At 32.6% G+C, this 26,403-nt stretch overlaps 1 protein-coding gene across 1 annotated transcript; it reads right to left on the reverse strand.

Moving 5' to 3' along the window:
* Nucleotides 1–4,996: 4,996 nt before the first annotated feature.
* Nucleotides 4,997–17,080, reverse strand: LOC143057198 (uncharacterized). Its single transcript, XM_076230455.1, has 4 exons — nucleotides 16,786–17,080; nucleotides 12,898–12,985; nucleotides 11,004–11,241; nucleotides 4,997–5,696 (listed from the first exon to the last, which is right to left on the reverse strand). Exons 1-4 carry the CDS (start codon nucleotides 16,854–16,856, stop codon nucleotides 5,065–5,067), a joined length of 1,029 nt encoding a protein of 342 aa, XP_076086570.1. The 5' UTR covers nucleotides 16,857–17,080; the 3' UTR covers nucleotides 4,997–5,064.
* Between the last annotated feature and the right edge of the window lie 9,323 nt (nucleotides 17,081–26,403).

The raw sequence follows: 26,403 nt of genomic DNA on the forward strand, positions 1-26,403 counted from the left end.
AGAGTTGTTTCCCTTGTTTTCCTCTTATAGTAGAGTTGTTTCCCTTGTTTTCCTCTTATAGTAGATTTGTTTCCCTTGTTTTCCTCTTATAGTAGATTTGTTTCCCTTGTTTTCCTCTTATAGTAGAGTTGTTTCCCTTGTTTTCCTTTCCTCTTATAGTAGAGTTGTTTCCCTTGTTTTCCTCTTATAGTAGAGTTGTTTCCCTTGTTTTCCTCTTATAGTAGAGTTGTTTCCCTTGGTTTCCTCTTATAGTAGATTTGTTTCCCTTGTTTTCCTCTTATAGTAGAGTTGTTTCCCTTGTTTTCCTCTTATAGTAGAGTTGTTTCCCTTGGTTTCCTCTTATAGTAGAGTTGTTTCCCTTGTTTTCCTCTTATAGTAGATTTGTTTCCCTTGGTTTCCTCTTATAGTAGAGTTGTTTCCCTTGGTTTCCTCTTATAGTAGATTTGTTTCCCTTGTTTTCCTCTTATAGTAGAGTTGTTTCCCTTGTTTTCCTCTTATAGTAGAGTTGTTTCCCTTGTTTTCCTCTTATAGTAGAGTTGTTTCCCTTGTTTTCCTCTTATAGTAGAGTTGTTTCCCTTGTTTTCCTCTTATAGTAGATTTGTTTTCCTTGGTTTCCTCTTATAGTAGAGTTGTTTCCCTCTTATAGTAGAGTTGTTTCCCTTGGATTCCTCTTATAGTAGAGTTGTTTCCCTTGGTTTCCTTTTATAGTAGAGTTGTTTCCCTTGTTTTCCTCTTATAGTAGAGTTTTTCCCTTGTTTTCCTCTTATAGTAGAGTTGTTTCCCTTGTTTTCCTCTTATAGTAGAGTTGTTTCCCTTGTTTTCCTCTTATAGTAGAGTTGTTTCCCTTGGATTCCTCTTATAGTAGAGTTGTTTCCCTTGGATTCCTCTTATAGTAGAGTTGTTTCCCTTGTTTTCCTCTTATAGTAGAGTTGTTTCCCTTGTTTTCCTCTCATAGTAGATTTGTTTCCCTTGTTTTCCTCTTACAGTAGATTTGTTTCCCTTGTTTTCCTCTCATAGTAGAGTTGTTTCCCTTGTTTTCCTCTTATAGTAGAGTTGTTTCCCTTGGATTCCTCTTATAGTAGAGTTGTTTCCCTTGTTTTCCTCTTATAGTAGAGTTGTTTCCCTTGTTTTCCTCTTATAGTAGATTTGTTTCCCTTGTTTTCCTCTTATAGTAGAGTTGTTTCGCTTGGATTCCTCTTATAGTAGAGTTGTTTCCCTTGGATTCCTCTTATAGGTGAGTTGTTTCCCTTGGATTCCTCTTATAGTAGAGTTGTTTCCCTTGTTTTCCTCTTATTGTAGAGTTGTTTCCCTTGGTTTCCTCTTATAGTAGAGTTGTTTCCCTTGGATTCCTCTTATAGTAGAGTTGTTTCCCTTGGTTTCCTCTTATAGTAGAGTTGTTTCCCTTGGTTTCCTCTTATAGTAGATTTGTTTCCCTTGTTTTCCTCTTATAGTAGAGTTGTTTCCCTTGGTTTCCTCTTATAGTAGAGTTGTTTCCCTTGGTTTCCTCTTATAGTAGAGTTGTTTCCCTTGTTTTCCTCTTATAGTAGATTTGTTTCCCTTGTTTTCCTCTTATAGTAGAGTTGTTTCCCTTGGTTTCCTCTTATAGTAGATTTGTTTCCCTTGTTTTCCTCTTATAGTAGAGTTGTTTCCCTTGTTTTCCTCTTATAGTAGAGTTGTTTCCCTTGTTTTCCTCTTATAGTAGAGTTGTTTCCCTTGTTTTCCTCTTATAGTAGATTTGTTTCCCTTGTTTTCCTCTTATAGTAGAGTTGTTTCCCTTGTTTTCCTCTTATAGTAGATTTGTTTTCCTTGGTTTCCTCTTATAGAAGAGTTGTTTCCCTCTTATAGTAGAGTTGTTTCCCTTGGATTCCTCTTATAGTAGTTGTTTCCCTTGGTTTCCTTTTATAGTAGAGTTGTTTCCCTTGTTTTCCTCTTATAGTAGAGTTGTTTCACTTGTTTTCCTCTTATAGTAGAGTTGTTTCCCTTGTTTTCCTCTTATAGTAGAGTTGTTTCCCTTGGATTCCTCTTATAGTAGAGTTGTTTCCCTTGGATTCCTCTTATAGTAGAGTTGTTTCCCTTGTTTTCCTCTTATAGTAGAGTTGTTTCCCTTGTTTTCCTCTCATAGTAGATTTGTTTCCCTTGTTTTCCTCTCATAGTAGATTTGTTTCCCTTGTTTTCCTCTCATAGTAGAGTTGTTTCCCTTGTTTTCCTCTCATAGTAGAGTTGTTTCCCTTGGATTCCTCTCATAGTAGAGTTGTTTCCCTTGTTTTCCTCTTATAGTAGAGTTGTTTCCCTTGTTTTCCTCTTATAGTAGAGTTGTTTCCCTTGGATTCCTCTTATAGTAGAGTTGTTTCCCTTGGATTCCTCTTATAGTAGAGTTGTTTCCCTTGGATTCCTCTTATAGTAGAGTTGTTTCCCTTGTTTTCCTCTTATAGTAGAGTTGTTTCCCTTGGATTCCTCTTATAGTAGAGTTGTTTCCCATGGATTCCTCTTATAGTAGAGTTGTTTCCCTTGGTTTCCTCTTATAGTAGAGTTGTTTCCCTTGGATTCCTCTTATAGTAGAGTTGTTTCCCTTGGTTTCCTCTTATAGTAGAGTTGTTTCCCTTGGTTCCCTCTTATAGTAGAGTTGTTTCCCTTGGTTCCCTTTTATAGTAGAGTTGTTTCCCTTGGTTTCCTCTTATAGTAGAGTTGTTTCCCTTGGTTTCCTCTTATAGTAGAGTTGTTTCCCTTGGTTTCCTCTTATAGTAAATTTGTTTCCCTTGGTTTCCTCTTATAGTAGAGTTGTTTCCCTTGGTTTCCTCTTATAGTAGATTTGTTTCCCTTGTTTTCCTCTTATAGTAGAGTTGTTTCCCTTGGTTTCCTCTTATAGTAGAGTTGTTTCCCTTGGTTTCCTCTTATAGTAGAGTTGTTTCCCTTGGTTTCCTCTTATAGTAGAGTTGTTTCCCTTGGTTTCCTCTTATAGTAGAGTTGTTTCCCTTGTTTTCCTCTTATAGTAGATTTGTTTCCCTTGTTTTCCTCTTATAGTAGAGTTGTTTCCCTTGGTTTCCTCTTATAGTAGAGTTGTTTCCCTTGTTTTCCTCTTATAGTAGAGTTGTTTCCCTTGGTTTCCTCTTATAGTAGAGTTGTTTCCCTTGGTTTCCTCTTATAGTAGATTTGTTTCCCTTGGTTTCCTCTTATAGTAGAGTTGTTTCCCTTTTTTTCCTCTTATTGTAGAGTTGTTTCCCTTTTTTCCTCTTATAGTAGAGTTGTTTCCCTTGTTTTCCTCTTATAGTAGATTTGTTTCCCTTGGTTTCCTCTTATAGTAGAGTTGTTTCCCTTTTTTTCCTCTTATAGTAGAGTTGTTTCCCTTGTTTTCCTCTTATAGTAGATTTGTTTCCCTTGGTTTTAGTTTGTAACACGAATTTTTTTTCTCTCAATCGATTCATGACTTGCGAACAGCGGTATACTACTGTTGCTTTTATAAAAAGCCTGAAACATTTCGCTAACTCGAATCATTCAGTCGTTATATGCAGGTTCTCTTAAATTGATTTTTTCAGCCCGAAGGTACAGATAATGGAAAATCATCAATAAATCATACCCTGAATTAGCTCAGGACACCAACCAACATCCGGAATTCGAGAAATTGAACTGATGCGTGCACGGCATCTGTACATCAACTTATTGTCTTTAAGTTCAAACAGAACCGAACTCATCTTTTCTTTTAAAGGTGAAGTTATCACAAATTAAATAGTACCAAACGTTACCATTAATACCCGTTTATCCTTGCAAGAAATTCTTTTGTTATTCGTATTTATATGTTTTTGTGCCCCCGCCGTAGTTGAGTTGGCATTCAGTTTATCCCTTGTCCGTCGATCCGTACGTCCGTACTTCCCCTCCATACGTCCCACAATTGGTTTCTAACTCAACCACATGTTATGAAACTTACACACACTGCTTATTATCATAAAAAACATACAAATTTGAATTTTTGTGGTTTCACTTTTATCATTCTAGAGTTATGCCCCTTTACAAATGGAAAATGTTCTCTAACTTTAGTTAGCCTCAACCAAATGTTATGAAACTTAAAAAAATTCTCATTACCTCAATACTCAGATCAAGTACAAACTTGGGTAGCATCACTCTCTTAGAGTTCTTGAGTTACAGATGTCCCTTTACAATGTTATTTGCAAGCGGGGCATCATCTTGTGTCCTATTACGCATTCCACATTTATTAATAATTAAGCTAGGAGTTCAATATTTATGATTAAATTTCAATTGTGTTGATTTTCTATAATATGAGATGTCGATACAACGTCAGACATTTGAGAATTGGCAATCTTTTCGTGTGCATCAATGTTTCAAAATGTGTTATCAAGTCTCGCCACCGAATACCAAAATGGTGCCTAGTAAAGTAGTTCTGCGTCGCGATGTCAACGCTGTTAAAGAGTTTAGGTAAGATATTCAATGTAACATTCTCTACCTTCCCCATTTTTTAATCAAACTTGTAGTTCGATATTTACGTTACTAAAATCCCTTTTTTGTAATGGAAAAAATGCTATATTTCATAATGATAGTTGAATAAGTTTTCAGCCTCGTACATAAATGTATGTTTTAAATCGACTTGTGATTCATGATTAGTTCTATTAGGAAACTAAATATTCAAAGGCCTAAGGCAGCAACCATTTGATTTTCTGGGGGGGGGGGGGGGGGCTATGGTTTTTTTTTCTGTGCAAACTTTTTTTTTCGTCTTCGGCGAAGAACAATCTATTTTTTTAGCGACAAACCGAAGACAATTTTTTTCTTTCAATTTTAGCATTACATATAGTGGCAGCTGAGGGTGAAACAAACAATTTTTTTTACTCAGGGTCCAAAACAAATTTTTTTTTTCACCAAAACCTGGAAACAAACTTTTTTTTCCAAAAAAAAACATAGCCCCCCCCCCCCCCCCCCCCAGAAAATCAAATGGTTGCTGCCTAATACTCACCTTAAATAATGCAAATAGAGATTTATATATTTTAGTTTTTTTATTTTATCCTACAACAGGAATTTAGAAAATGTATGATAAAATTGGATCCCATGAAATCACATTCACAATTCTGTTTCTTTGCCATTTCGTTCTAACCAATTAAACGTCTTTATGACGTCACCATGTTTATATTGCACTAATCCGGTTCGTCCTTTGGAGTTAAACAGACATGTCTCACATGAACAATTCTGTATTTTTGAATTTGGATTGAAATCAATTAATCTAGGAGACATAATTTCACATAGACTACAACACGTACAACTTTTCTGACCTTTCGACAAAGGCCGAGGCGTAACGTCGCACATACCTGGTAACCCAGGGTCCATAGAATTATTGATCGAAGAATCCAGTTCCTCGGGATCAAAAACTGGTACTCGATTCAATTCTTTTGCACTATTATTTGGGTTAACTGGTATCCTACGAAGCAGTGTGCTGAAACGTGTTTCTTTACACTCGCTCACTTGAATCAGTTTGCAAGTTCCAACATACATTGACTTGGACTTTCGGATATTTGATGGTTTTGGATTGCGGATGTGTATTTCAGTATCGTCTTTAACTGTGATTGGTTCCTCGCTTGATGAATCTGATGTAGAAGTATACCCCGGAAGCATGAATCGACTGTTGAATGATGAACACAAACTTTTTGGACAAGAACTAGCAGATAGAACACGCCGTTGGTGTTGCCTCATTGTGGCTGAAAATAAAACACGTGACTTTTAAATCATAGTTCAATACGAACCTGTCCTATTTTTTTTTATCATTTTTCCATGTTGTTCATACTACCTCGTTTATTGAAATGAAAAGCAAGGGTGGTAGACAGATACACTGGTATTAAAGAGATAATAGTAACTGCAATTACGATTATCCCAATATGGCGACGGTAGATATAGGTAAAATCTTTACACTCATTATTCTTAAATGTAGCATGCTTTTGTCACTAGTTACTCAGCTGCAAGGTTTATCTATACCAGTACATCATATTTGAATCGTAAAGGTGCACTGGATTAGTCTAAGCGCTTTGAAAATTGCCGTCGAAAAATTCGGGATGATAATCGTAACTCGGAAAAAAAGATAATCGTAATTATGGTATTTAAAAATGGAAAGATAATCGTAACTGGAAAGTGTTTTATTGATATTGACACTTAAAACATATATCTAATAGCATATAATGAAGTTATGTCGATGAATTATTTACGAAACGTTCCAACATCTTATGACATTTCTTTTTATGCATATATTATTAACAGTTCTTAGGAAAACAGCTACATATGTGTATTAATTTATGTTTTTTGATTGAGTTAAGTCTGCCAATTGATATTTTAACGTGTGTTTTTCTATGTTGTGATGTTATGCTATTGTTTTTTTACACTAGTAATTTTGGGGCCCTTTATAGCTTGTTGTTCGGTGTGAGCCAAGGCTCCATGTTGAAGGCCGTACATTGACCTATAATGGTTTACCTTTTTATAAATTGTTATTTGGATAGAGAGTTGCATGTCTCATTGGCGCTCACACCACATCTTCCTATATCTACATACTAGTATATCATAAAATTCAGTTTTTTTAATAAATAATGCCGTTAGTTTTCTCGTCTAAAGTGTTTTACATTGTCATTTCGGAGCCTTTTATAGCTGTCTATGCCGTATGGGCTTTGCTCATTGTTGAAGGCCGTACGGTGACCTATTTTTGTTAATATCTGAGTCATGTTGGTCTCTTGTGGAAAGTTGTCTCGTTGTTAATCATACCATATTTTTTTGGCATTTTAGCTACTTCATGACTGTCACTGAAATTTCGATATCTCAGAAAATAACTATAAACAACACAAATTTAATTTTGAATTATAACAATATGACATCCTTTAAACATTTAATGCTATATAAGAATAGAGAAAGGTTGGGATTTTTTGTGTATTATGAAATTAAGTAACGTGGAGTTCTTTGACAAATATGGATTTGTGTTCTCTTATAGTTTGGCCAAAAGCCCGAAAATGAAGAATTGAAGTTGATGTGGCTTTAAATTGTCTTACAAGGAATACTTCTTCAAAGAATGACTGCAAAGTGGAGAATAAAATAACGCATATTCCGCAATATTAGAAACAAACTAATTCAAAAATTCATAAATACTCGGTATATGAAAAGTATGATGCATACATATGCATGGAAGATATTGTAGAGACAAATATTGAAGGTACTAAACAAGGAACATTTTTGTATTTGCATACTTGCCATACAATAAGTTATTTTCTATTAAATGAAAACAAAAATTAGCCTAACCTAATTGTCATGTATTTTTCTGAAGCACAAAATAATTGTTGTAAAATCTATAAAAATCTTAATAATTAAAAAAGTTCCGACTGTGATGATGTACATGTTATGCCTTCTCATGTAATTTATCAATATACATATTTGTGTGTGTTTTTTTCAGTCCGTCAAGTGCTTCGTATTAAGACTATAGGTAAGGCTAAAAAAAACAAAAAACAAAAGTAACTATAAACAAAAGTAACAATAAACAAAAGTAACAATAAACAATAGTAACAATAAACTGTAACTATTTAGATCCTTTACCATCCACACTGTTTAAAGAAACGTCCTAAAATACATGGGTATTTGATCAAAACATTTGAAGTAAATTTTTAAAATCATATATTATATCAGTATAAAATAGAAAAAAGGGAATCAAAGGGGGGAAAATGGACGGCTATATTTATTGAATTATAAGGAAAAGGGAAATATGAACACTCATATCTACCGATAAAGGTATCAACTGTTAAATCCGATAATGCAGTTATAAAGTTATTGACGGAAACTTTTGTTCATTTCGCGCAGAATTTTAATATAAACGTGATAGTGGAGGCAAAACATATATATGACATATGAAAATGTGGTATACGTGACTTTCATTTTGAGCAATGAATTGAAAGGATTGCACTTTTGGGATATGGGATATAGCTAATCCCCCCTCCCCCTCCCCCCTAAAAAAAACAAACAAAAACGGACTTAAACGCGCACACAACATTGAAACTTTGAAAAAAATCAAAATATCTACTTACCACAATAGCTGTCTCGACAGCTGCTTCATTTTCCGTATCTTTAACAGGTACATGTATATATCAAAAGGTTCACCAGCTAATAGAAATTTATTATAGGATATGCATGTCACTTGATGATCGCTGTATAACATCTCTTATATTATGTGATACCTCGAAAGCTTTTGATAGGGTATGGCATAGTGGCCTCTTAATAAAACTAAAAGCGTATGGTATTGATGGAAATCTGTATAAATGGTTTGAAAGTTATATTTCAAATAGAAAACAAAGCGTTTTCGTTTCAAATGCCTATTCGCCTTTTGATAATACTAATGCAGGAGTTCCGCAAGGCTCTGTATTAGGTCCCCTACTATTTCTTATTTATGTAAATGACATAGCTGATAATTTGACAAGTCTAACTCGATTGTTTGCTGATGATACATCTCTTTCTTATTTCAGCAATAACCCTTACACTATAGAGGATGTCTTAAACAGCGATTTAGAACAAATTTCAGTATGGTCTAAAGATTGGCTTATTAACTTTAACCCTAATAAGACAAAGGCTATGATATTCTCCTGCCATACTTCACCAGATGATATTGAAATAGAATTTCAAAACCAATTAGTAGAATTTGTCTCCTGTCATAAACACTTAGGGATTACTTTTGATTCCAATGATAAATTCCATACACATATAGAAAATATTTTAAAGTGTGCAAGCACGAGATTAAATGTTCTTAAAAAAATTGAAATATGTATTGAATAGAAATTATCTTGCTCGTATATATTTAACTTTTATAAGACCCGTATATGCATGTGAGTTATGGGATGGTTGTACTCAACAAGAAGCCGACAATTTAGAACATGTTCAGTTAGAAGCAGGGAGGTTAGTAGTAACTGGGTTGCCCGTGTTTGCTAGTCGGGAAGCTATATATTTTGAAACTGGCTGGCAATTGCTTGTGAACAGAAGAAAATCCAGAATGCTCAATATGTTCTATTCTATACATAATGAGACTGCCCCTGATTATCTCTGTGATTTAATGCCCCCGCTTGTTGGTCAAGTATCTAACTACGATTTGCGAAACAGTAATAATTATGTAGTACACGGTTATAGACTAGACATAACTAGAAAATCCTTTTTCCCATCCACTACTTTTGAATGGAATAGCCTTCCCCCCGACATACGTACGTCCAAAACATAAATATTTTTAAACAAAAGATGAAGTCCAAATTGATACAGCCACCTTCCTATTTTAGTTGTGGGGATAGAAAATTAATATCATTCATACACGTTTGAGAAATATGTGCAGTTCTTTAAATTCAGATTTACATCGTGTTAATATTAAACCCAGTCCCGCATGCAGCTGTGGCCACCCTGTTGAGGATAGTATACACTATTTTTTTTACAGTGCGCTCTTCACAACGAAGCCAGAGAAATACTGTTTTCAAAATTAGAAAGTTATGCTATATCCATTGAGCTTCTTTTAGCTGGTGACGGTGACCTTTCTTTTCAGCAAAACAAAGACATTTTGAGTCCGTACAATCTTATATCAGAATAACACAAAGATTTAAAGCAGTCAATTAACATTCTAAATTTCTACTTTACAACCTTTCACTTCAGTCTAGTTGTTTCATTATTATTCCTTATTATATATATTGTATTTTTTTTTCTTTTTTCTTTTTATTTCTAATTTTTGTTTGAAGTATGTATTACATGCATTACTACTATGTTGTGTTTTTTTTCGCCATTATCTAATGTACTTTGTGTTTATATTTATATTGGGAGAGGACGTCTCTAATGTTGTTATAACTTGTGTCCAATCCCTTTTGCTACTTTTGCAAGTAAAATATGTTTAAACTAAAAGGTTATGCATATTGTTGTCAGTTATAAATAGATATGTACAAGTTGAAATGATAGGACTTTTTTTACTGGGAACTCACTTTAGTCCCATGACTGTATATATATATAGGTAAATTTGTCCTAGATATTAACCTGTAAGTTTCTTCATTTATTTTTATATGCGTTTATGTCATCGTTAAACTTGACATTTGCATTTTTAACACACAAAATACCATTGAAATGCTGAAAGACACATTTATTATGTTTCAGTTACTATTATCCGATAAAGAAAATTACGATTATCAAAGAAGAAAAATACCATAGAGTTACGATTATCATACCGTATTTTTAAACGGCAATTTTCAAAGCGCTCAGACGATTCCAGTGCACCGTTACGATTCAAATATGATGTAATGGTATAGATAAACCTTGCAGCTGAGTAACTATTGACAAAAGCATGCTACATTTAAGAAAAATGAGTGTAAAGATTTTACCTATATCTACCGTCGCCATATTGGGATAATCGTAATTGCAGTTACTATTATCTCTTTAATACCAGTGAGATACAAGACTTATTGATTATTTCTGAAGTAGTATTAATACCTTATTTGATATAATCACGGTATATATACATATGGTTAAATAATTTTTAATCAGGGGACATTGAGAAATTGAAGGAAATATATAATTTGAATATTCGAAAATTGCTTCATTATATCATGGTTAAGTTTTGTTTTATGCCTTTTCTTTCTTTCTTGTTGTTTGTCTTTCTTTCGCGTATGTTTTTGATTGGTTGCCTTCCCCAGCCTTTTTGTATATTCTTCGTTAGAGATCTTTAAACTGGTAGACCTAGTCATTGCAGCAACACATACATGTGTATGTCCATCATATGGTAATAACTGGTATCAACTTCGATTGATGAAAACCGACATTACTATATATTTGAAATCGCTACATAGTTGGAAATTAATTTATTGGCATAATTTACACTGTATAAAAAAAGGAGATGTATGATAACAATTGATCACCACAGACCAACAAACTGAAGATGCAAGCAACTATAATTATATTTTGCAGGAAAAAAAAGCATTTAGTTTTGAAACTTTACAGAATAAATATGAATAATTAGTAAAACTCACATGGCGGTGCTTCAGATGGCATAAAATGTGTTGGTTTGACGATATCTTCGTCATTAACACCTGGTATCCATGTTCCTCTGGGAACCGGTCTTGTGGACTGATTTTTCTGTAAAATCTTATTTGCTTTTCGGGATCTGTAAGGTGCTTTTCCGTATGGAATCGGCACATGCGAAGCTTTATTTAAATCTTGAACAGCACTGTCACTAGAAGTTCGTTTCAAGTCAACCACTTTTCGTAACTACAAGTATAAAAATTAATAAAACAAATCTATTGAATTAGTTATAAAGAAAATACATTTACATATGACGAAATCTTTTTATTCACAAATATTTTAATAGATTTTATTGGATTATTGATGATTTGCTGAAATACAACAAAATGTCTGTCTAGAATTTATAGTCCCGTGTACATTATACAACAATGTCACCAACAGTGCAGAAAAAAGGAACTTGCAGAATTGTTTAATTTAATTTATATACAGAAATAGAAACACATGTGAATTGGACGAAACAGACACAGTGATATTGTTTGCCTTAAATAAGTGGAGAATAAAGGCTTTCCCCCCTGGAGTAGAATCCCAATTTGAAAAAAATGGCTTAAAATTATTCCCAAAAAGGACAACTTTTTTCCCAAACAGTACAGTCTAAGAAGTGATTGTGCATGAATACGAACTGGAAAACACTCATTTATACATTTTTCATGCTTAAAATGATTATATGTGCAGATTTGAGAGTCTATTTATGTATCATCACTGACAAAAAGGGGTCTTATTTCGAAGCATGGTTTGACTCTTGAAAGAGGTCTGTAAATTGAAGTTTCAGTCAAATTCATGGTTTATTCTAAATTTCCCAATTTGATGAAAATTACGCATATTTTCCCAATAAAAAAGGGTAGAGGTAGTTTTGAAAAAAGCCAACAATATCACTGAGACATTTTAGCTTGTCGACTCAAAAAGAAACAAAAAGCTGATGATAGTAAATTTCGTCTTGTGAATCTTAAAATGATATATTTCTCATGTTTCTAACTGTTGGGATATTAAATCTAAAGATTAAAAGCACATACATATTTGACTGACACGTTAAAGTTATATAGGAATTATATTTGCGTGCATGCAGATTTACTCTTTGTTCGATTTTTTTTGTTTTTGTTTTTTTTGCAATAGACAATTAAGCAACTAAGGCATATTGAGCATGCACTTGTCTTAGACAAAACAATCCGGTATAAACAATGTTGTTCTGAAAAGGTATCCCTAAATTTCTATTGGAGATAGACCATGATTTTTTCAACGGTACATTATACCTTACTCTATACTACTACTGGATTTGATAAATGTTGCTCAGAGACTGAGTTCAAACGATGCAACTAATTTAAGCACAGTACATCGAGATTAATTTTGACAACAATAATTTACAAAGAACAGCACTAAAAATCCTTCAAAACTAGAGGAGATATAAAACCTTTCTCAGAAGTAACTAAATAAATACGTTATCATATTCCACGGGAGTATGGAGAAAGAACAAGACTTGGTGTAATTTTGACAAAAAAACCCAAACTCTTAGGGAATAGAAATCTTTATTATAGTTGTAAGGGAGAAAAACCATCGCAATTAGATATCAAAGACATTGCTATCTCCATTTTTTTCAAAAGTGGAGTTATATAAGGTTTATATAACGATTTTATAGATAACGTAACAGCTGAAATATCCTGAAATCGTTTAAAAACTGTTTTATCCCTAGCAGAATCACGAGAAAAAATATTGCGAAAAGAGAGGCATGATAAAGATCTCATTGAAAAGCCGGTTTCTTCACAAACACTTTTTATAGAAAGTATGCTTAAAAGTACAGTTGTCATGTTTCCGAACAGTTCCCTCCAAAATATATGATTATCGACTTACTCTGTTAAAACATGCTTTTGGAGACTCCATATTAGTTTCAGTCCAAGCGTCCATAATATGTTTACAATCACTTCTACATAACTGGTATCTGTTAAAAAAAATGTTTAAAGGGAGTAAACTCTTTAAAAATCAGCTCTACGTTTTCTTGCATTTCTGTTGTCTAGGAGACATTGAAACCGGGACCACCCATCAGCGAATATTTGCAAGTCAAAATATTTCTAGTTCTCCTTCGACAGCAGAACTTCTTAAATAAATATGTTCGTATTCAGGATAACTGTATGTTCAACTTAACTGTCCATACATATCATAGAAAACAAAAACTCATTTGTATTTTGAATTAGAAATTTCGAATGACTGAGATGCGTCGGATAGGAAGTAGAACTTGTGCAACTTGTTGAAGACCGTACGGTAACCTAAAGTTGTTAATTTCCGTGTAATTTGGTCTCTTGTGGAGAGTTGTCTCATTGGCAATCATTCTACATCATCCTTTTTAAAAAATATACTGAAATTGAACTGAGATTTCTCGTCTCGAAATCAGTTAGAAGATGAATTGATATTCATTTGCAGAAGGTCGAGTTCTTTACGACGCAGCACAGTCCTGTATAGTATAGTGAGCATGCGTAAACGTCTTTATTGACAATTTGTATATTTGATACCATATATACTTGTGAATCTACTCCGATCTAGTTTATTGTAAGACGAAACATTCCAATCTCCAAAACTACGGCTCAAATAAGATGACGATTGAAAACTGCATATGGAGTTCATTGTGAGGTCATGCCTGTACTGCTCATTCATATACATGTTTAAGATGCACTTAATTGACTACCGTACTTTATCTCTAATATAAATATTAGTTTGTGAAATATTTTCTCTTTTTATGAATAATGTAAACAACATTTTGAATTTTTAAATGTTTTATTTAATGTCCAATTAAAATTTTAAAATTGAATACCTTTACATTTATTTCTTCACAAATCTGAATAAACTACAATAAGATATTTTTATAACGAGTTCATGTTTACATTTCGAATTAGTTTAATCTAAAATCTTAAAAAATTTAAATTCTTACTAATTAAGCAGGTGCTTTTAAGTTTAGAATTTCAATTGTTAAATTGCGTCCGAATCAATTAGTTTTTATTAATTTATTGTTAAATTCTTGTGATCGTGAAACTAGTGTCAAGCCTTCATAAATGAAATCGATCAATTGGCAAAAAGGCGCCCAGTGACAAGTATTTCATTCAAAATTAGAGTTTGCATGTTTAACACTATATATATATATATATATTCGAATGATAAGTTGTGTGTCCAAATTTAGTTTTTATCACGATTGTCAAAATAATTGTGATCATTGTGAAAAGCTTTCAAAATTTAATTCGATCGATGGTAAATAAGCGTCTACTGACAAATATCGCATGCACTTTTCAAATAACACTATAAATTTGAGTGTTTAGTCGCCTCCAAAATAAGTTTTTATGACGAATGTGTCTAAATATATCGGTGATCGTGCAAAGCCTGGGACAGTGGTGTAACAACAAATATAAGAACAAACTATAAAAACAGTAGAAAAAGACTTACATCGTTTATCGAAATTTTCTTAAGATGGTCCTAAGAAGTTCGTAGGACGGAAACTAGGATAAAGTAAATGCAACCAATACAGACCATATTTGTTTTAAAAATAACCATTCTAGATATATCCTAAAGTTAATACTATCCTAATACCATCTTTAGACACCTAAATTGGTATCCTAAAGTTAGAACAATTACTAAGATTTTCCGAAATTGCAACAGGCTTGATAAACCCACTTAGGACTTAAGATATGTCCTAACTTGATCTTAGGACACGTCCTAATCCCAAGACTGCTTCGATAAACACATCCCAGATCAATACAATGTAGAAAAAAATCAAACATAAACAAACACAGATCGGATGTGGTAATGTACTTGTCCATCCATAACAACAAAAATGACACTATAATTACAGATATGAGAGTATTCGTAGTTACTGAAAGCTAGTTCAAGGCCAACAACGACAAATTCAAAAGTCATGTATATATATATTTTAAAATATCAATCAATACACATAAAACACACAATGGATTTAGATTAAAAATGTCAGAAATAGTCAGAGAAATACACAAAACTAGTTTTAAACGGGAAAGTTCCTACGTTACAGTCCTCATGCATGCATGTCCCTCTGAAAGGCCTCATTATTTAACTCAGAGCCTACCAGTCTTCCCCCTACTTCTTTATTAAAACAGAGTACACATGCATGTTTTTTGTGGTTGTACCTTGCAGATGGTTGCTGTGGTGTCAGTTATGACCAGAAGATCCATCAACACACTCAATACACTTAATTTATGTATGCCAACTTTGATTTATACTATATACCATGCACGTATTATCTAGAATTGTACAAAATAATTGTGTTAATCTAAATAATACAAAAGTTTAACGCAATTACTCTTTTAAATCCATACATATTTTTCGAAGGACAATTTTTCAAAACCTTTGTTTCTATAAAAGGGAGGGTAATCTAATGTATTTTACAATAGATTTCAATGATATTCTTAAACGGAGTACAGAAATATGAATGTAAAACCATAGATATAATACATGTCCTTTATAATTGTGGTTCAACCTTTTATATAATATGACCTATTATATAATAGTATCTAAGACTATTCACTTTAAATTATATAGATGAAATATAAGTTATATTTAAGCGTTTGTATACAACATGTTCCACGAGTCTTATGTAGATGATTCGCCCGTCTAGCGTACCAGATCAAAAGCTTTTGATGAGGTTTTTGTTTTGTTTTTTAGTACTTCCCGATCTCACATTTAATATACTTAATTCTTTAAATGAGTGAAACGAGATGATGGTAGGGGTTGTTTATATTTTAACAGATTCTGCCTTTTTCTTAAAAAATTCTCTGATACCTTTAATAGGTTTTGTTAACATTTGCGAGCATAGAGACCTTAAAACATACTAGTAGTTCATTCTTTTTTTAAGTACATGTGGTGGTCTTTGATATATCTGTTGTATTTATCAAAAAAGTACATTTTCTTTTTATTATGGAATTTAAGAAACAGTTGAAAAGAAAAGGGTGCTGGCAACAAAAAAAAACCTTTTATAGTTTAAGAACTAACCTAAAAAAAATGAATGTAAGAAAAATGAAATATCACAAAATAGTCATGCAATCGAAACTTTTATGTTGGAAATTTGAGTCTAATTTTCATTATTATAGAGATTTTTCATTGACAACAAATTTCACGTTTTCAAATTTCAAATATCTTTTTGTTTCTATTTTCGAACTTGTATTCTTTTTGTCATCGGCTGTAGCATCGTATTTTTAAAGAATACTTCTGAAACATGTAAGATATGTAATGCAACTGGCAGCTGTTCATGTATCGTTAACGCCTAAACATTTCGAATTTTGAAATGGCATTGAGTTTGTAAAATATTTAAATATTATAATCCAAGAATAACATTTTTTAGTTTCAAATTTTTAGTTTGTGAAATTTTGATTTATCAGGTATATCACTGTCAAAGTTTTGAAAAGGCAGTAGGAAAATGATTTTTTTTAATTTTAAAGTTTTAAGCAAAGTATAGAGGCAACATTATTTTTCTCACAAAATATAGAAATTTAAAAAAAAAATCAGAACTATTCAAAAATTCTTCACCTGACGGACATTTGTAATTGACAATTTATCATTACTGCACCGGAAATTTTTAAATATTCGATGGCCCAAAAACATTTTAAAAGTGTCTCCTCGGCAGCTAAAAATACCCAGTAAAACAATTGAATTTCCTTTTCATACCATTATTATGTATGCAACTAAAAGGGATGCATTAACTATTGAAAATAAAATTAGGGTCTATACCTGGCGTTATGAATATGTTTCCTTGGTGAGGAATTTTTATCCCCATCTTTCTCCATGTTTAAAAGTAACATTATGTCAAAATCTTTACTTTTATAAGCTCCACAATTGAAATGTATTTGACCATTTAATTACAACTGCCCCGTCACGTAAATCAATCAAAAATGAAATGTATCGCTGATTATAAACTGATTACAGGTAAGAACGTCTCAATACACATCACGGTGGTATTTAATTTTTAATTTCTTTATCCATTGTTGATTTACGATATTCATTTCAAACTCTCGGACTGAAATTTAAAATAATATAAGAGAAAAGTATTCCTCATCAATAAATTCAAATTTATATTAGATTACCAAATTAAATTTGTTATTATGATGTAAAATGATGAATTTCGTTATATATATGCTATAAAGGTAGAAAATAAGTGCCAATAATTAAGCCTAATTGAAGGTTAACCCCCTCCAAAGGTTAACCCCCTCCAAAGGTTAATTTCATTTGTAAAGCATTACATAGAACGACGTTTATGTATTCTCTAAATTCACGAAGTGTTGCCCAATAATAACCTGAATATTGTTAGATTAGATTTGGTATGTTATTGTGACGAACTTACTTAAATTGTTTTAATTTGATTTTTTTTATGTTAATTGTTATTGGAGAACTTTTTAATTCTTTCATATGTGAACCTGAAATGAATGAAAATAGTTGTTTAAGCACTGCAGTATATTGAGAAATAATTTTAAAGGAAATATAAGTTAACATGCAGAATCAGTCGTAATGCAACATGCTCAAGAATAAATAAGAAGTCCCACACATAAATCTTGAAAGCAACCCAAGGATAAAAATACATTGACGTAATTTTTGATAATGGAAATAATTTTTATTATTATCATGTTTACAAGTTATACTTAATTTTCTACAAATTCAAATATCAAGGTTAATATAAATAATTTTTCAGTAATGATCGAAAGAGGTACAAATCATCACTTAATTAGAAAAATCCTGACTCAAACTAGACAACACCCAAATCAAACAAACAGGGGCTGTATAAATTAAACCTCTGAAGTTAAGGAATCTAGGAGTACTAGTTTTTCGTTTGACATGTAGAAAAGTCCGTCCACTCAGAAGTAGCTTTATACATGCGGGCCTAGTACTTTAATTGCTGTTATTTATCTCAGAGTAACAGCGAGACCTTCAACACATGAGAAACGTTTACATCTTGCAATAAGTTCAAGATGGTCGCTAGTGCCGGTTTCAGTGGTGTCGGCAGCACTAAAGTGTTTTAAAAGCGCTTAAATGTATTTATGCAACACCTACAAGGATCAGTACATTTTCATAATTATCTTCTGATCCTATTTTCTTTATTCCTCCTGTTTAGACACTCTGTTATGACGCGGTATGTTGTGGACTGCTCCTAAATCTTTAGACAGTCTGTTATGACGCGGTATGTTGTGGACTGCTCCTAAATGTTTAGACACTCTGTTATGACGCGGTATGTTGTGGACTGCTCCTAAATGTTTAGACACTCTGTTATGACGCGGTATGTTGTGGACTGCTCCTAAATGTTTAGACACTCTGTTATGACGCGGTATGTTGTGGACTGCTCCTAAATGTTTAGACACTCTGTTATGACGCGGTATGTTGTGGACTGCTCCTAAATGTTTAGACACTCTGTTATGACGCGGTATGTTGTGGACTGCTCCTAAATGTTTAGACACTCTGTTATGACGCGGTATGTTGTGGACTCCTCCTAAATGTTTAGACACTCTGTTATGACGCGGTATGTTGTGGACTGTTTGTTCTTCTACTCTTAGCCTTGATGTTCATGATATTTTCATTCCGCTCATATCCACAGTCTTATGAAGACAAAACGCGCGTCTGGCGCTTAAATTATAATCCTGGTACCTTTGATAACTACACAGCTACTTTTGCATAGGTACTATTTCTGTACCCAAAATCTGTAGTACTGGAAATCTACTTTTAATATTCAGTACTATTTTGTTACTTTAAAATTATTGTAATATTTATGTACCTGTATTTTACAGTACTTGATTTGAACTTAAAATTTAAGAACCACACATTATTGGTTACACCGTTACATTTTCAGCATTTTGAAAGTTTGTCTATTTCAAATTTCAGTTATGATATTCAAACATGGAATATTGTGATCACTATTGGTATTATTTCTGTACCAAAAAAATGTTGTACAAATCAAGTACTGTAAATTACAGGTCCTTGAATATTACAATATATCTTAAGTAATAAAATAGAAATAAACATTAAAAGTAAATTTCCAGTACTACACATTTTCAGTACAGACATACTGGTACCTATGCAAAAGTATTGATGTATTTACACCACTGGGTCGATGACACTGCTGGTGTACGTTTCGTCCCCGAGGGTATCACCAGCTCAATAGTCAGCACTTCGATGTTGACATGAATATCATTTATATGGTAATTTTTGAAAATTTCCTGTTTACAAAACTTTGAATTTCTCGAAAAAATAAGGATTTTTTTTTTATCCCAAGAAGAGATTACCTTAGCCGAATTTTGCACAACTATTTTGAATTTTGGGTCCTCAATGCCGTTTCAACTTTGTACTTGTGGCTTTATAACTTTTTAGATCTGAGAGTCACTGATGAGTTTTATGAAGACGAAACGCGCGTCTGGCGTATTATATTTCAATCCTTTGATACCTATATTCTACCTTCCACCCCCCAAAAAACCCGAACCCCTTAAAAACATATAAACAACAGAAAGCAAGCACTCAAAATAAATAAATACTTTCATAAATTGTGACGTGGGTGAAGAGTTGTCTCATTGGCACCAATGCCACATCTTCTGATATCTAAATACCGTTGGTAGTTCAATTAAACATAATTTGCACTCATCTACATGCTTATTCTAGTTCAAGTGTCTTATTTAAGTGTCCGATGTTAATATAATAGGAATAGTTGTGCACATAACAACCACACGAACACAAGTGTGTTTACATCAACGCCTGTGTCATCCATGACAATTAAATCCCTTTATATATCAATTCATATTTAAAGATATTAACATTTATATACAGGACTTTAAAGAATATATATGCAAATCAATTTTGACATTTGGAACATAACTGTTTGATTTTAAACAAAATCAGTTATTTAATTTATAATTGATATTCATTTACAGAAGACGAATTTCACCGATGTAATGGAGCTGTCATCCCAATTTTGTAATATTTTGATAATTATTGTTCTATTTATTTTTCTCTTTGGCCGGTCTTTTATGAGTATTAAATATATTATATATGACTTCATATACAAAGACATCAACACTTTAGTGGTACTATTTTAGTATGCATATTAATTTTTAATTTTGAAATTCGGAACAATACTGTTTGATTTTAAAAACAAATTCAATTATTAAATGAGGGGCTTAAAGTGGGGTATCTGCACGGAAGATCGCGAAAAAAATTGCCATTTCACGATGAACGAACAATTGAAAATTTCTTGCACGTTGATCTTTTTACCGATTTCACGAAACACGGTGAATAACGAACCTTTTTCACGGCTGCACGTGAAATAAAAATGGCAAAACACGTTGCACGAAAATAACACTTTACCACCCCCTTGAAAAATGGTTGATGTTCAAATCAATTTCATCGATGAAATAGACCTGTCAACCCAATTATGTAATATTTTGAAATATTTTGTTCTATTTGTTTCCCCTTTAGCTGGGCTTTTATGAGAATGTCTTACTTCGTTTTGTTGTGCGTTTAAATATTTAAATCAAATTAGATTTAATAGTTAAACCTTCTCAACTACGTTTGTAAATTTAATGTATATGTAAAATTGCATATAATCATTATTAAACACACAAAAAATCCATGGCGTATGCATAACACTGTTGTTTAATAAAGGTCTTTCCCCTACATGGGAAAGACCTTATTGTTTTTCTAATGTTTTTTTTTCTTTTCTTTTTCTTTTTCTTTTTTTTCTTCCAACATTTATTTGACAGGGCCTCCTCCCCTTTCTGTCAAGTTGAAGTTATCAAGACCAAGTATGGACCATCGATAGACCTCATCATGAACTTTTACCAGATGAACTTTTGTAGGATTTCATCATCCCCTTTAGAAGTTATCTCCCTTTTATTGATTTTTTTCAACATGGCCCCCCTTTAATGTTTTAAAAGATATCATGACCTTATATGGACAAAAGGTAGATCTCATCATGATGTATTACCACATGAGGCTGCATAGGATTTCATCATCCCCTTTGAGAGTTATAATATCCCCTTATAGCAATTTTTTATATTTGCATTTTTCTCAAAAAGTATTAGAGATAGAATGTAATTGAAAATGACAGCATGTACAAGAACAGATGGCAATGTTTATAAACATAAACAATTAATTTGTTACTTACTCTTATAAGGAGTTATTTCCCTTTAAAAATTATAAATAATTTTTGAAAAATTCTATTTTCAGAACCGGAAGTCATAGAGACCTTGAACCTTCACCAATAATCTTTAAGGTAACACGATACCGAATGGCATATCTCCCGATTTCAAAATTTTTTGGCATACGTGTACTTTGAATCGAGTTACATCGGAATATGTAATAAAAAATGGGGGTCACCATTTTTGTTTTTTTGTAATTTTCATAGAAAAACGTCAATTTTGGCGACAAATTTACTTAGGTATATAGGGGAAATGGCTTGTTTTCGGCTTACCTTTTTAGATTTTCGAATGGATGGCTATTTTCTTATATACGGAGAAAAACAAAAAAACTAACATAATATCAAGGATTGCATAGTGAATCCATACACGTATAGAAACACATATGTCACCATCCTTGTTTTTGAAATAAATGGCTTCAAAGTTGATCGATAGGCCTATAATTTGACCAAAAACGTGTGACGTTATGGTGTACGGAATATAACGTTATTCCTTCTCAGAAATGGAGAAAAAAATATGTGTCGGGATCTGAAGAGTATTTTTTATTTTCATTTCCCCTGTCGACTGTCGTAAAGTTCCTAGTAATGCAATATAAAATTCTACTGAATCAGATATAATTTTATTTCGTCCTGCACATGGAATTTCACTCATATGAATTTTAAAATATCAATATCGTCCGATTTTCACATCAAACGAGCATATCATGACTTTAAAGTTGCGTGAACAGGTTCCATGTGAATCTTATGATAATAGTTCATGCATAAATCACCGGAATTTTGTACACGTTAAATTCACGTAAATATTTGAAATAAAATTATTTAAATAATATCTTTGTTCTAAAATTTGATTAAAACCATAAAAAATACCTTCAGATTTTTGTTAAGTTTACGTGAAAATTAAATGAAACATTTCACGTGAGATTCATCCGAATTACTGATTTTTAACTCCATCATATTAGACAATGGTGGTATCATCACTGCATCCCGTGATGCAGAAATATAGTATTTTAAAAAAATTGATTCATTTAACAGTTTTTTAATTGCTCGGTTTGATGGTTGTTTAACGTTCAGTGGCAAATAGTTCATGCATGTTCGGGACGATACAATACAATTTTGAAAACAGTTGTTTATAAAAGACACATTTGATGCACCAGTCAAGAAAGATTTTGTGGAAATTATGAGGAAAAATAATGATCATGATAAAATACACATTCCAAAAAATAAAATAACAAAACTCCAAGAAAAAATCAAAACGAAAAAATCCCTTATCAAATGACGAAATCAAAAGCTGAAAAACATCAAAAGAATGATAAACAGCTGTCATATTCTTGACTTGGTACATACAATACATGTAGTATAGTGTACTCTGCGTTGTGTAAATGTGTTACTTGTTTGCTCAGCAAGTCAGACAAACTTGCAAACTGTTAACCCGAATAATTCAGTCGTTATATTCCGCTTACTACATTACGTAAGTAGGAGAGATCGATTACGGGGAGGGACTGAATTATTCGGGTTAGCAAACTGTATGCAAAATTTCACAAATTTCAACATTCTGTCATTTGTGAAAAATTATTTACATAACAAATCTTGAGATCATATATGCATTCTTTATATAAGTAAAACAACTGCGAAATTTAAAAGTTCCAGCTTGAAATTCAACCTGTATCAGATGTAAGCCGGAGTCTGTACTCTGTGTGCCTTTGTATTTTTATCAAAATGCCTAATCCAGCAGCCTGTCATGAAACAAAAAAGAAACTCCAGACGATATGCGCACCTATAATATGAGTAGTAACACCAGGTACATAGTTTTAAAGCTGAAGCAAAACTACTGTAGTTTTAAATAATTAGCCGAATTAACTCTATATACTAAGTGCGGGATTAACGGTCGAACGGACAAATGTAAAACAATATGATGATACGTGCTCTATAAGCAATTTGGTGACAATGCATATTTTTGAATATGCAGTTCATATAATTGAATGGTAATTTGGAGATCTGAAATGTAGTAGCAATGTAAGAAGGATAGCATTTCCGTCATTTCGTCTTTGGTGGAAACTTGACTAATTGGAAATTTAACCGCATCTCCTTATATAATATTTCATAATGGTTTGGATTTTCTAGAGAAGAGCAAAAGTTTTAAGACTTAAACTAATATTTACCATGAGACTGAAATGTTACTGTGACAATTATACTACACATACTCAAAATTTTCCAACTTTTACTAAAACTACAAATAAGAAGTGTAAAGATACTATTCCAATTAGCATTAGTCACGATTTTCTTGATGTCTTCAAGGTGTTGATGTCAATTAATTAATGCCCAGCTGTTGCTATCTTATAAATTGCATATCACATATCTCCATTTATCATTCTATCAGCCAACTTTTGTACAAATAACATGTACATGTACACAATTTTTTTTTATTTGTAATTGTACTTTTACAAATAAAGTCTCATGTTACCCCACTTCCAAAATGAGCAAGCGGCAACGTAGATATTTAGTTTTGCGTAACTGTTCAATTTTGGTCTTTCTCGCGGTCTGCGTTTAAACTTTGTCGAATTTTTTGAAAAGAAATAGAGGCAATGATTTAAATTTTACCAAATAAAGTTCCAAGTGACGGGGGAAAATTGTAGGATTGATTGCTTTGATTATTGGTTGGTTAACGTCTAGTGGAAATAGTTCATGCATGTTCAGGACGAGAACAAGTTAACAATAAATACAATAGGTAGGTTTTGCAATAGAGACTGCAGGGCATCCGCGATGATGGTCGGGAAAATTTAAACTGACGCTATACATGTATATATATACTTTTTATATAATTTTAAGAAAGAAACTTTCCGGGCCTTTTCCGACGCCTATTATGCGAGCAGTATGGCCTGCAGAGCCCTAAAAGGTAACTTTGTTAATTTTCTTTCAGTCGTTTTGTCTCCCAACTTGTACATGTACATTACTTCCAACACAAAACTAAAAAAACACCGAATACCCATGCAAGCGTAAATTAACACGAATATAAAATCTAAATGATTTCAAGATCTAGCTTTTATACAGTCTCTTGCCGTTTGAATAATAAAAAGTCGTTTGCATGTAAATTTCGAGAAAAAAATTATAACGGAATCAGGGAACACGGAACCTGTCTGACTACAGCCAGCTCCAACTATCAACTTGCGTTTGTAGACGCAAGTGGATACTCGGGGCTGGCTTTATTTTGACTGTAACGGAACCTGAATTTTGTTATTTTATTTCTGCCGAATCAAGTGCCATTGTATTTCTCAGCCTTCGTTAACTTTCTAATGCTTCATTCCGATGTTGCTGTCCGTCCTGAGTAGACGTGGTTTATACGATTACAAAGCTGGCGCTGTATTTTAAAATATTTCCAAAACTATATCGAATTTACTCTGTACAGACCAATGAATTTCAGAGACTGTTTACACATGGAACACAGGAAAAGTTATTCGGCTAAATAACCACTTTTTTACATTCCATACAAACAAACTATTTTCTGTATGATTTTCAACGTCTGCTTGTATTGTGCTTTCCCCCCTAATTATATCCGTATTCTCGTCCAAATAAATTTCAATTTTGTCCGAGCGGTGTTTTTGATGACCATTTTAAAACGAATTAATAGTTGTAAAATTCCCCGTTTTTTTCACACATCATCCTAAGCTTCTATGAATTAGATTTCTACTTTCAAAACAAAATTTCATGGGGATACGGCGTGAATCATGAATAAGTACTTATTGCAAAAATAAACCAAGGTTTACTTTTATAAATTGTTTTTTGGATGGAGAGTTGTCTCATTGGCACTCACATCACATCTTCCTATATCTATACCAAGAATAAAAATAAAGTGATAAAACTGTGTCTGTTATGCATAAGAACATATATAGATAAAGCGTGTAGATGCTTAAATATCAAAGAAACAGAATATTTAAAAAGTAAAGTAATACTTTTTAAAGATTAACAATGAGCAGAATGATTGCCGGAAAACGATAAAACAATCTATGTCAAATAACCGCTACGTATTGCATCAAAACTCTCGGCACTCTGCATCTAGGGAAAGTTACCGTTAAAAATGTCACACAAAACCCGCTGCATTGGCATATATGTGTGAACGTTATTCGATAACGTCAGGAACGATAACTCATGGCGTAACGTCATTCGGTATCGTGTTACCTTAAGGGCATACGATACAGTTACAGGGAAGGTAATGACGTTGCTAACGTAAAATGTTATTTTCGCGACGTCAAACTCTGACTTATCGGGAAAAGATGCATTTTTCGACTGAGTTTTATCATTCAAACTGATTTAATTTGAAAACGAGTGCATGGACCCCTATTTTTTAAAACAGCAATTTGTTTCATTTTGCAAGGAGATTATGTGACCCAAATTTTATAAAACTGTAAATAGCGCAATTTTTTTAATTTTGATAAACATTCAGCAAAAAATGACGTTTTTTCCTCTATTCATGAACATTTGATAAATATAGAGTTATTTCGGAATAAAAATTGCATAATTTTTAATGATACTTATAAAATACAGAAATTACCGATTATTTAACAAAAACCATTTTGTGTGTATCTTTTAAAACCAAAAAGTTATGTCTTTCTTTCGAAAAAGAAAATACGGACACAAATCTGAATTTTGAGCAAATATACAAAATTTCGAACTCATTTTACTCAAAAAGTAGCACATGAAGGTATATTTTTTACTACATATTTGATTTAATGAGGTAAAAAATAGCCTATATGCAAATTTTCATCAACTTGTAAATACAGGTTCAAAACTGTATCGTATGCCCTTAATTCATGTGACCTTCAATATGTAACCAAGGTCAAAGGTCACCGAGTGCAAAATAAAATTACGCTGCAATTTCAAGCTTACATATTAGGAAAACGATAAGACTTTGCTGAAAACATACAGCGTATAAAATGTTCCTCTCGACGAGCTCTACATTTTATATTATAAGCCCATAAAGGTCCGACCGTCTATTCAAAAGTTACAACGGGATGATTCTTAAAATTTTAGTATTTTGTGTATATCTTTTAAAAGGTAACAGATATCAACATACTATAAACTGCAAAGATGATCAGTTATTCAAGACCTTCAATTTGAGGTCAATGTCAGGTCATGATGGAATTTCACCTTGACCTTCACAGTATACTATGACCTTGACCTTGTGA

This window comes from Mytilus galloprovincialis, chromosome 13 (genome assembly GCF_965363235.1).
Source record: "Mytilus galloprovincialis chromosome 13, xbMytGall1.hap1.1, whole genome shotgun sequence".
Lineage (NCBI taxonomy): Eukaryota > Metazoa > Mollusca > Bivalvia > Mytilida > Mytilidae > Mytilus > Mytilus galloprovincialis.